This window comes from Halyomorpha halys, unplaced genomic scaffold (assembly GCF_000696795.3).
Source record: "Halyomorpha halys isolate HHAL.00 unplaced genomic scaffold, Hhal_1.1 Scaffold1274.1, whole genome shotgun sequence".
Taxonomy (NCBI): Eukaryota; Metazoa; Arthropoda; class Insecta; order Hemiptera; family Pentatomidae; genus Halyomorpha; species Halyomorpha halys.
Window position 1 is genome coordinate 206,993 of NW_027113193.1, and position 10,887 is coordinate 217,879.

General features: G+C 31.0%; 1 protein-coding gene across 1 annotated transcript in view; it reads right to left on the bottom strand.

Moving 5' to 3' along the window:
• LOC106689068 (Golgi-associated PDZ and coiled-coil motif-containing protein) overlaps nucleotides 1–5,006 on the bottom strand; it is a gene marked incomplete at its 5' end in the record, with an annotated part of 15,632 nt that extends 10,626 nt beyond the window's left edge. The window contains 4 exon segments of the mRNA XM_014433839.3: nucleotides 1,142–1,258; nucleotides 3,040–3,148; nucleotides 4,478–4,634; nucleotides 4,811–5,006. Of these exon segments, the coding sequence (XP_014289325.3) occupies nucleotides 1,142–1,258; nucleotides 3,040–3,148; nucleotides 4,478–4,634; nucleotides 4,811–5,006 (579 nt within the window).
• Between the last annotated feature and the right edge of the window lie 5,881 nt (nucleotides 5,007–10,887).

Sequence of the window (10,887 nt, forward strand, 5' to 3'; positions counted from 1 at the left end):
TTATTAAATATAAATCAGAATGATTGGAGAAAAAATCTTTTGGAATAGATATAATTTTTTTAAAAACTATACACTAAAATTATCTATTTTAGGCTCAAGCTCTGATATCAATATAGTATATTGATTGATCAGTCAATTATATATGACTGAGGAAAAATCTGTTAGAGCACATTAAACACACATTATTTAAATAAATTAATATATATTTGTTTCAAGTATTTAATTTTTTTAAATTTTTTTTTTAGCTGTTTAGATTAGGTAATTTTTTCACAGAGATTTTATATATCCAATATATTAGTCAATATTAAACATAACATTCATTTTTTAAAAGCACATATGACTGTTAAAATTATATAAACTAAGATATCCTTTCATATTAATTCAAATTATGAAGAAGATGGTCAGGGGTGTGGTCAAAAGAAAACTAAAAATAGTTAACAACTTTTTATTAGCTTCGCCCCACTTCATCAAGACTGTTTCAGTTGAGATCAATTTCAAAAACCAATAAGCCAAAAACCGTGATTTCGAATTAGATCTCGAGTGAAACATCCCTGATGAAACTCTACAAAGTGGGGCAAAATGTCATCAAATAAATAATTGTTAACTATTTGTTTTCTTGTGGCCGCACCTCTGACGATCTTATTCAAAAAATTCATTTTTTTTATTTTATTCCTTTTTTTTAAGCTAAGTTGGAAACAAATTTTAAATTACCTTATATTAAGTCTTATTACTTCTTTTACTTCTAGACTTCTATTAATTTTCCACTGTTGGATTTATTAATTAATTATTTGTGTTTGCTAAATGGATTGAATCCAGGAGTTGTATTTATGAAAATAGATAATTATAATAACTTGACTGAAGTAAACTGTTTGAAAATGGCCAATAGCGAGGGCCAAAACATTAAATGTGGTCCATAAGATTTCTTTCAATAAACGCTATCTGAATTTTTATTAGTTTAATCAAAAACATATTAAAAAAATTAAAAGATAAATAGCATAAATGATAATTTATTGGTGACCATTTATATAATACACTTAACGTAATCGAAAAAATGACTAAATCATTAAAGTAAATTCATTTATGGTATTAATATAATAGTTATAATAAAGATAAAATAGGCAAAATAATAATATTCACTCACAGTTATTGATATTCCTAATCCTACAGTGTTGTTGTCTCTTTTGAGTACAACATTCCTGGGTGTATTGAAAATGTTAGTCGGCGGTGTCCGAGTATCAGCTTGTCTCACTGCTCTAACCTGTAATAGATACAACCTAATCAAAACTTGAATAATACATGTCTAAAATTCTGGAAACCAGTGCAGACTTATTTAACATTATGCCACATGTATATTTCAAACAATTAGTCTTTTGAAAATAAGCAAAAAAATAATATATACATTAAAATATAAAAACCGTCAACTCTTAGTTTCCTCTCTTTGTTTTCCCCCCACTTTGACTATAGCTGCCTGGTATATGGTGGACTCTCGGGTAATCTCGAATCTAAACTTAAACGTCTTATGAATTGTGCAGTACGATTTATTTTCGGGATCACCAGAGATAACCCATAATACATAACCCAGTATTACGCCGAGCTGAAGTGGCTCTATCCATCCTTCCGATGCCATAATTTCCTAGCTTCCTTTTTATTCCAATTAATTAGTACTCAACGTCCCTTCTATATCCTAGAAAACCTGCAATTCAAATTCTCTGTCCAATCCCGTACTACCAGGTCCCATTTATCTGGTATCTACCCTCCACCTCACCAAACTGCTGCGTTAGATAAATAATTTTTTCTGGAACTCCATTCCCTCTAACATACGTCATGTACCACCCTTTCATCGTTTAAATCCCTTATGTTTCACTACCTTTTGCTTCACCAATCTGACACATTATTATAATAGTACTGATATTTTGTAATTAACTTTTAGTTTTTTAATCTATTTTATTTCTCTCTGTATATAAGTTATAATTAAGTGTAGCCACACTGTTTTATGGCCAATAAATGTTATTAAAAAATTAAAATTCCCTTTGTAATTGTTCTAAAAGGACCAAGTCCCAGAATAATAAAGGGACCTAGTCCTAGAATAATAAGGGACCTAGTCCCAGAATAAATTTAATTATATATAAATAATAATAATAATAATATTTTTCATGTAAAAAAAAATAAAGGAAGAGTTTTACATTAAAAGTCAATACATCAAATTCTGGAAAGTTATTATTTAAAAATTACTGTGGTAGTATTTCACCTAGATGAGTTAAATTTTTAATAGAAATGTTAATTTGTAACACATATTTATAGGGAAAAAATTTGAAATAAATTAAATAAGTTTTGGATATAGAATTTTTATTTGCAAAGATCTCAACTTCTGAGAAATAGATATATTAAATTTTGAATGAAAACTGAAGCCTTAAAAAAGATAGTGACTAATTTAATTCCAATCGGTGCTTAATATATTTAAAACTACACCAGACAAAAAAAAATTATTAGTATCTTTTTTTAAAGTAAATTTTCTAAAATTTAAACCCTAATAGAAAGAACTCTTTATTTGAAATAATTCACGAGTTAAAATTTTTCAAAAACCAATATATTTTTTCAAAGAATGGAAAATCAGCATTTTGGGGGCCTATTTTTGGCAAATACTATAGAAGCTGCTACTCATATGAAGATAATTATTATAAGCTACTTTATGATGAATTTAAGTAGCTGCGGTTTGAGTACTAGAAGACAACTATATGTCAAACAGTTACCGAGGTACAGTATTTCAAAAACTAAAATTTGTTTCACATATAACGAGAATTCAACATTTGGTAAATTTATTTTGAAAAAAATATCATGGAAACTGGTACTCCTAAGAAAATAATAATTATAAACTACTTTATGGTGCATTTGATTAAATTAAATTTGAGTGCTAATAGACTCTTGACATCTAATGCCCCCATATGACTTCCTTATCACATTGAGTGCAAATGCAAACATAAAATTTATTCAATAAATAACCCTATGAAATTTAAATATTATAAAAAGTTTATAACTTACAACTGTCTTTTGCCTTTGGACGAGAATTTCTGCTTCCAGTTGAGTCCAGAGACGTTCCCTAACAGCTGCTACCATATCTGTCCTCCCAACCAACTGCAACTGCTGTATCCTAAATAGGAACATAGGCCCAAAGTATAATTAAGTATCACATGAATTATTACAATTATATTCATAAATAAATAGAGATAGAACAAAATATAAGATTGACAGTAAAATGGGTGCAATTGTGGTGATATAAATATAGGAGAAAATGGATTTGAACAGGTATATATGTTTAAATATTTAAAAGGTAACTGGTAAAAACAAAATTGATGGCAGGTTAAAGGCGGGAAATGCTCAAATTTTCTGTCCAGAAACTTGAAAGTTAGAATTTACAAAACTATTATCCTTCCCAATGTCCTTTAAAAAAAAATGGACTCTTACGCTAAGGGAAGAACAGCGTCTTAAGATTGTTGGAAATAAAGTATTAAGTAAAATATTAGAATTGAAAAATGATGAGTTAACCAGAGAATTTAAAAGGCTACAGAATATTTAACTGAGGAAACTGTATGTAAATATAATTCAGGTTAAAGCATTGTGGCGATTAAGATTGAAATGTCAGGTTGTAGGCCTTAGGAACAAAAGAATCCCTAAAATGTTAATTAACACTGAACTGACGGGTAAATATCCAAGAGGTAGACGGAAGTATAGGTGAAAGGATAGATATGGATTATGATGGGCATCAGCGGATGGATGCGTCTAGTAAAAGATTGGTGGTATCGGCATTGAACCTCAGGTTCATTAAGACCTTATTATTTTTGTTATATTCCTAAATGAGATTTATTGTTCTAGTAATGGCATAAATCTCTTAAGCTCAGCATGGAATAAATAAAAGAGTACAAAAAAAAAGTCATTTGTGAAAACAACATTCAAGAATAATAGCAAACAGAGCGAAACACATAAGAAAGATTCATTATAGATTTGTAGGATCAAATTTCTAAATTATGGTAACCCACAGGGACGTGACTGAGTCATGGGCAGTTAAAGAATTCATTAAATTGATGATAAAGTATGCTATGGTTACTTAAGTATCATAATTCAACTTGATGCATTCTCTTTTATATCTGTACCACTACAACCGATGAAGGGTCAAGGGTTCAGTACTTTGTAAAGAAGTACTGTTACTAGACCAACGGTTGTGCAAGGAGGTAATTTGGTCAGAATCATGCTCGACCGCCAAATTTTAACCCAATTTAAGAGGCTGGGTGGACCCCAGAAGGGCTCCAGAACCCACAAGAGTTGACTAACGGCTACAGTGTAACAGAAAACAATTTTCAGCCCAGCCGGATTCAAACTTGGGTCCTAGGAGTTAGTAGTCATGCGCCTTACCCTGTAGACTCCCCTCTTTTATATATAATTAATAATTCTTTTATAGATAATTAATATCTTTCTTACTTACCTTCCAGCAAGCTCTTTGTCAAGATACCTCGCTGAAAGTCTAGCACCACAAACCTCAGCTTCGAGGCTAGCTATTGTTGCTCTCAAAGATTCGTTTTCTATTTCTAATCTTTTCTTCCAGTTTTCCAGATGCCTAATCATCTTTTCAACGTTCATACCTAAAAAAAAAAATTTTATAGTGAAATATATTACTAAATAAATGGTATATTGTGAAAATAAATAAATAAACTAAAAGAATATTTAATTAGTAAAGTTTGAACACAATAGTTTATTGATACTCATAACTTAAAGGCCAGTTTTAATTGACAGTTTCAACATTTTTCAGAGAGCATACCTTCATGCCTCGCCCTGTGGAGTGGAGATCTCTCTGCTAGAGATTGGTCAAGGCTAGAGGTGATGTCTGCTCCCTGAGGGATTCCCGTCAACTGGGCTTTGTGCACGTGGACAAGCACCGAGTGCAGCTGTTCTGATAGCTCATCATTTCTAGTTTCCAAGTCAACAAGGCAGGACCTCATATCGACCAGCTCAGCCTGAAACATGTTATTGGATGGTTAGAACAACTGTTATTGTATATAATGTATATGTATACATAAAATAATTCAAATTAGTGTCATAACTATAATATATGTATAAATGATTGACCGTATTTTTCAAAAGTATGAAGGAGATGGTCCTGGTACAGTTAAAATTACTCTAATATTAAATATATCACTTATTATTCATGAGCCAATATTTTATTCCACTTTGCAGGGTTTCATAAAGGCTAAAACAAGATACAAACAACTAAAATAATGTAACATAGCAAGAGAATAAGATAACAATTTGAAAGGGCCATCCATAGCTCAGTGTTTAGGCACAGTCTTACCAATCTGAGATCCGCGGTGCCGGTTCGAATCCAGCCAGGGCGTTGACTTTTTTCATTGAGTGGCGGTCCCACAAAATGAAAAACGACCATAAGTAACCATGATTAGGCAGTATAGGGCTCCAATGGGAGTCTTGGCCAAAAAAAAATTGAAAGGTTATACAGATTTGAACGAAATAACAATTTACTTTGTTTTTTATAGAAATTTTCATAAATTTTACATCATTTTTAGTCAAACCTTAGTTTATTTTTATTTCATGTTATTTTATTCTCTTACCTTGTTACACTATTTTTGCTGTTTGTATTTTTATTTTTTAGCCCTGATGAAGCCCTGCAAAGTGGAGCGGAACGTTGACTCAAATAAACAGTTTATTTACTATTTGAATTATTTTGACCATACCCGGACCATCTTCCTTTTATTAAGTAGTTCATATTTTTATCATACTTTTTTTTCCATTAAGTACTTGTATAAGAATCAATGAGAAGGTATATTTAGGTATAAATTAAATCCTAAACCTGGATCTTAGCCTTCATGCGGAATATGCCTAAGCTATGAAAAAAGAAAAATATAGGCTCTTTACTACGATAATTTCGGTGATATAAATATAGGAGGGCTTCCTCAGAGCAAAAAAGGATACTAAACAACTAAAAATATGTTAACAATGTAAGATAATACAATAAAGTAAACTAAAGTGGGATTAAAAATTATGTAAATAAAAGTGAAAATTTATATAAAAATAAATAACATTGACTAATACATTTAAAATGAAAAGGAGACGTAGCAGTACAAGAGCCCAAGAGGAGAAAAAGGTCAGTTATGTCACCCCAATTTTTTATTGCTTTAATGATAACTATGAATAATTACTAGTCAAAACTGATGAGTCTGCCAAGTATACATAGAGGGAATAAAAAATGTTCAAAATAATTAATTTTTCAAATTGTAGAAGTTTGTCGGGGGGGGGGGGTAGGGGAGGGGTGCTGTCATCAAAGCTGTTTTGGTCTAGCTTCTACGCCATACTCCCTGATGAAGACCTGAAACACAGGTCGAAGCGTCGGCATAAAATAAATAAATATGTTTTGTTTATTTATGTTGTTCTTTTTATTCTGACCGCACCCTCTGACAAACTTCTCCAATCAGTAATCTACGGTCAACTATCTACACCTCATAATTAATTTTTCATTCGGAGTTCTATATCTTTAAAACTACCAACAACAATAGAAAATCTAAGAGAACATCATTTAAAGTAGAGTAACTTTGCTTAACTGTAAGTCCTAATAACTACTACTAAAACTACTACTCCTAAAAATATAAACGTTATAAACTATCTTATAGTAAATTTAACTAGCTTTAATTTGAGTGTTGGCAGACATTTGTGTGTCCTATGGTTTATGAAATAAAGTTTTTCAAAACTCAAACTTATTGTCCAAATAACTATAAATTAATTTATTTGAGGAAATATCATGAAAACTACTATTCCTACGAAGGGGAAGGTCATAAACTACTTTATAGTACGTTGAACTAGCTTTAATTTGAGTGCACATAGACATCTATAAGTCACATAGTTCCTGAGATATAGATTTCTCAAAATAAATTAACTAACTACAAATCTTTCAGTAGATTTTTAAGAAATGTTGCTTTTTAAAAAGCTATATCTCCAGAACATACTCTTATATCTACAGAATTTACTCTCCTTTAAATAATTTTCTTTTAGATTTTCTAGTGTTGTTGGTACTTTTTAAGATATAGAGCTCCGAATGAAAAATTATTTTTTTTAGGTTTTGTAACAGCCGCCATTTTTTATTCCCCCTATCTATACTTGACAGATAGACACAGTTTTGACTAGTAATTGTACCTAGTTTTCATTAAAGTAATCAAAAATTGGGGTGAAATAACTGCCTTTTTTCTCCTCTTGGGCTCTTGTACAAGATGGAACTATGGCCCTAAAATGTTGTAATTTAGAATGTAAAATTCCTAATAAAGAAAAAAAGAAAAAAGGGAAAATGATCTTCACTATATCCAAGTAGACAATACATTTAAACCTTATAATGTTAATTACTAATCTTAAAAAGTAATATTCGTATTAGCATTGGTAATTAATGAAATGGTAAAGCGATAGATGGAACTTCTTAATATGGACACTAAGAATTTCCCATTCCAAGCCAAAACTAAATGCATAAATAAAACAAAAAGAATCTATAGAATTATAAGTAAAACTCATTGGTGAATAAATAATTTCGTTTTGATCAGAATGGTAAAATCAGATCGACTATAAAACTAAATCAATGAATGCCTAGTAAATAAAAGAGATCTGTTCAATGGAAGATATAACGTTTTCCCCCAAACAAAATCTTAATCCAGTAATAACTGCTATTAACAGGAAAACTAAAACGCTTTATAGACAAATCAAAACATATTATTTACGCATGCAGAAACGTCACACATAATTTCCTCATAAATATGTTGCAACATTCAATTATTCACGGAATTTCCTTCAATACTGTTTAAATATCATATCGCTGAAATAAAGAGCATTTAACTATTTCATTATAATTCCTAACAAACGCAAAGGCTCAAAGTTAAAACATGAAAAATTAATCTACCTTCATTATTAGATTTAATCTTTTCATAAGTATCGGAATACCAAGCCTTAGATTGTGATAGCATTTTTTAATTTTTTTTTATCAACTTTGACCTTCCTAAATTAAGTATAGCTTCCTTACTGATTTTATCTTTTCTTTAAATTCCCTTACCTGTATATGAAACATATAGATATAAGGGGTATTCATGATGTGCTAAATGTTATAACTATAAGATTGTGAGCAGCCCTATTTGAAGTCATGTTAAACGTTAAATGCATAAGAGCCCCTAGCGGATTTTCTCAGCAACTTGTTGTATAAGCCTTTATGTTTATAACCTTCCTTCCAGACCCTCATGTTATTGTTTACTTCAGATTTGATTTAAGTAATTAATTACAACATGCCTAGAGTGAGTGAAAAGTGGAATTTGTGTGAAAGTTTAGCTTATGAAATGAAATGAAAAAATAACTTTATTCTGGGACATATGTCCCCTAAGAATAATTACATGGTTCATATAGTGAGATTTTTATCCGGCAAGCGTTTACAAATTTTCAGATAGCAGAATGAAATAACATTGTTTTTTTTTCTAAAATTTATCATTAAAATTATCCATTCTGGTTTAATAACAGGGATATGAATACCACAAACACACGAAAGAACTGAGCTGTCACAACTAAAATGGTGGCGATCTCAACTGGTCTATTGTGTGACGTCATTCTCCATTTAACAGACCAAGTAACAGACTCTCAGCCATGTTAAATGTTATTTCGTTTTACCACTTTCTTCGTTCTTGCAAAAGAAGGCAATTTTTTTCGATTTAACATGAGTTTTTCCATTTAACACGCTTTAACATGTTAAACCAAAGATCATGAATACCCTCAGTGTAGGGGAGTATTGTATTGTAAAAAATTTCGAATTCGAGTTTCCGACGAAAATATACGTTTTGAAGTCGCCTGAGTTTAAAAACCAAGTTTCGCAAAATGGTCTATGTGGATGTGGAGTAAGCCAACAGCGGTGTTACAAAAGTGAAAAGTAGAACGAAAACGAAATTACGCATTGAAGTCGAGTAAATGCCTCTGGTGATTAATTGATTATAATAGATTTTCCATACTTTTCTGATCTTCTCGATAAAGGCTTTAACGATTTAGATTAAACTCGGTATGGAAACGTACAATTGAATGTTCATTGATATTACATAGGTTTTATCCTCAATGAAATAGTCTGATAGGGCTTAAATGAAGATTTTCAAAAAAACCTCTAAAGTACCTCCAATTTTGTTTATTTGAAAAAAATAAACAGCATTATTTGCTTGCAATAATAAAGAATGGATAAGTGAAAAATATTTAAGGATTTTATGAATAACTAAAGAAGAAATAAGAAAAAATTGGGACATTCGATTCGAATGGGAAATATCGACATAATAAGACCAGATCTTTTCCCCATTGCATTACGGCTTCATTGTCCTTTGTAAAACTTTTGTATTCTTAACAGGAAAAAACTTTATTTTGTTATTCCCATATTGTAAAACCCCAATACGAATTTTAAAAGCAATAGAAAATTACAAAATTTTTCGTTCATTTTCGCTATCCCTAGTCTTTATGCGTGGTAATTTTTCCTTTTTCAATAATCAAAAAAATAGCAACAAAAATGAGCCCAACAATCAACAAAAACTTAGTGACGAGTGCCGGTTGCTAAGTGAAAAACGTTTTTTGCGCGCACCGTACCAATTCTTTTATATATCCTCTTATTTTATTCTGTGAATATTATATTTTCTAGAAATTTCTTTTATGTAGGTAATTACCTGTATTTCCAGGTTAACGATCTGTAGTTTTGTAATTACATCTACGAGAGGAGATATGGTCAGGTAATATTCGTACAACGCATGGATCAAGAACGACTTCTAAAATGGATAATGTAGAAGTCAAAATTGAGAAAGAAGAGGTGACCTGGACTGCGGTAGGTGAAAGATATAGATCTGACAGGAAGAGAATCGACTAAGATTCCGGAGGCTCTTCTAGGTCAAAGATTTAACGTATTATTTCATATCAATGCTTATTTGTATAATATGATTTTGATACAGATATAAACGCATTTTTGTAATCATTATGAGTAGAAGCTTGTTAGATAGTTTTTTTTAAAGTTTTCAGGCTCTCTGATTATTTCTTTCTCTCTGTTCAAAGGCCTGTCCTCAAGGTTTCTCTTTATCCTCCCCACTTCAACTTTCGTTCCCCATAAACCCTATTAACAATTCTACTGGTTAAAAAGATACTTTTCTTAAATACAAGGATCACTGATAATAACTCATACTAAATAGTAAACCGTACTCTTCTAGATATTTGAGAAGTAAGGACATGAAGCAGCTGACCGGATGAGACCCAAGACCACCTACAACAAAGGTGAGCCTAATTAGAGACGGCGACTGTAGGACGCTGCCTTCTCAATAAGATATAATTCGTCCAGCTGTATACCATTGTACCTGAGATACAGACACCAATGGATGAATGGCATCCCTCCACTCAGTACCGCAGGGCTAGTCGACATTGCCTAAAAAATAGCTGAGTGTAGCATCTGAGAAGATGGGGTGTAACGCTTAAGATACAATAGTTTGACATGCTAAATAGAATCTAATTATACAACTTTGTTATAAGACACAGAAACCAAGAAAAGGCATAATTTTAAATAGCTAACATAAAGGGGAAGAAACAAAACTTCAACTTAATAAGTTTAAACAGTAGCGATTAAGTGAAGTACTATGCAGAAACAGAGAGAAGTAAATTGAAACAGTTAGTAATAGGCTGAAAAAGTTATAATTCGGTCAAGTATTATGTTAAAACGTTAAAAGTAATTTGAAATTGTTAGCAACAAGGCGAAAAAATTTACAGTTCGATAAAGTACTATGTTAAAACGTTAACAATAAGTTAAAACAGTTAGTAATAGGCTGAAAAACATACAGTTCGATAAAGTACTATGTT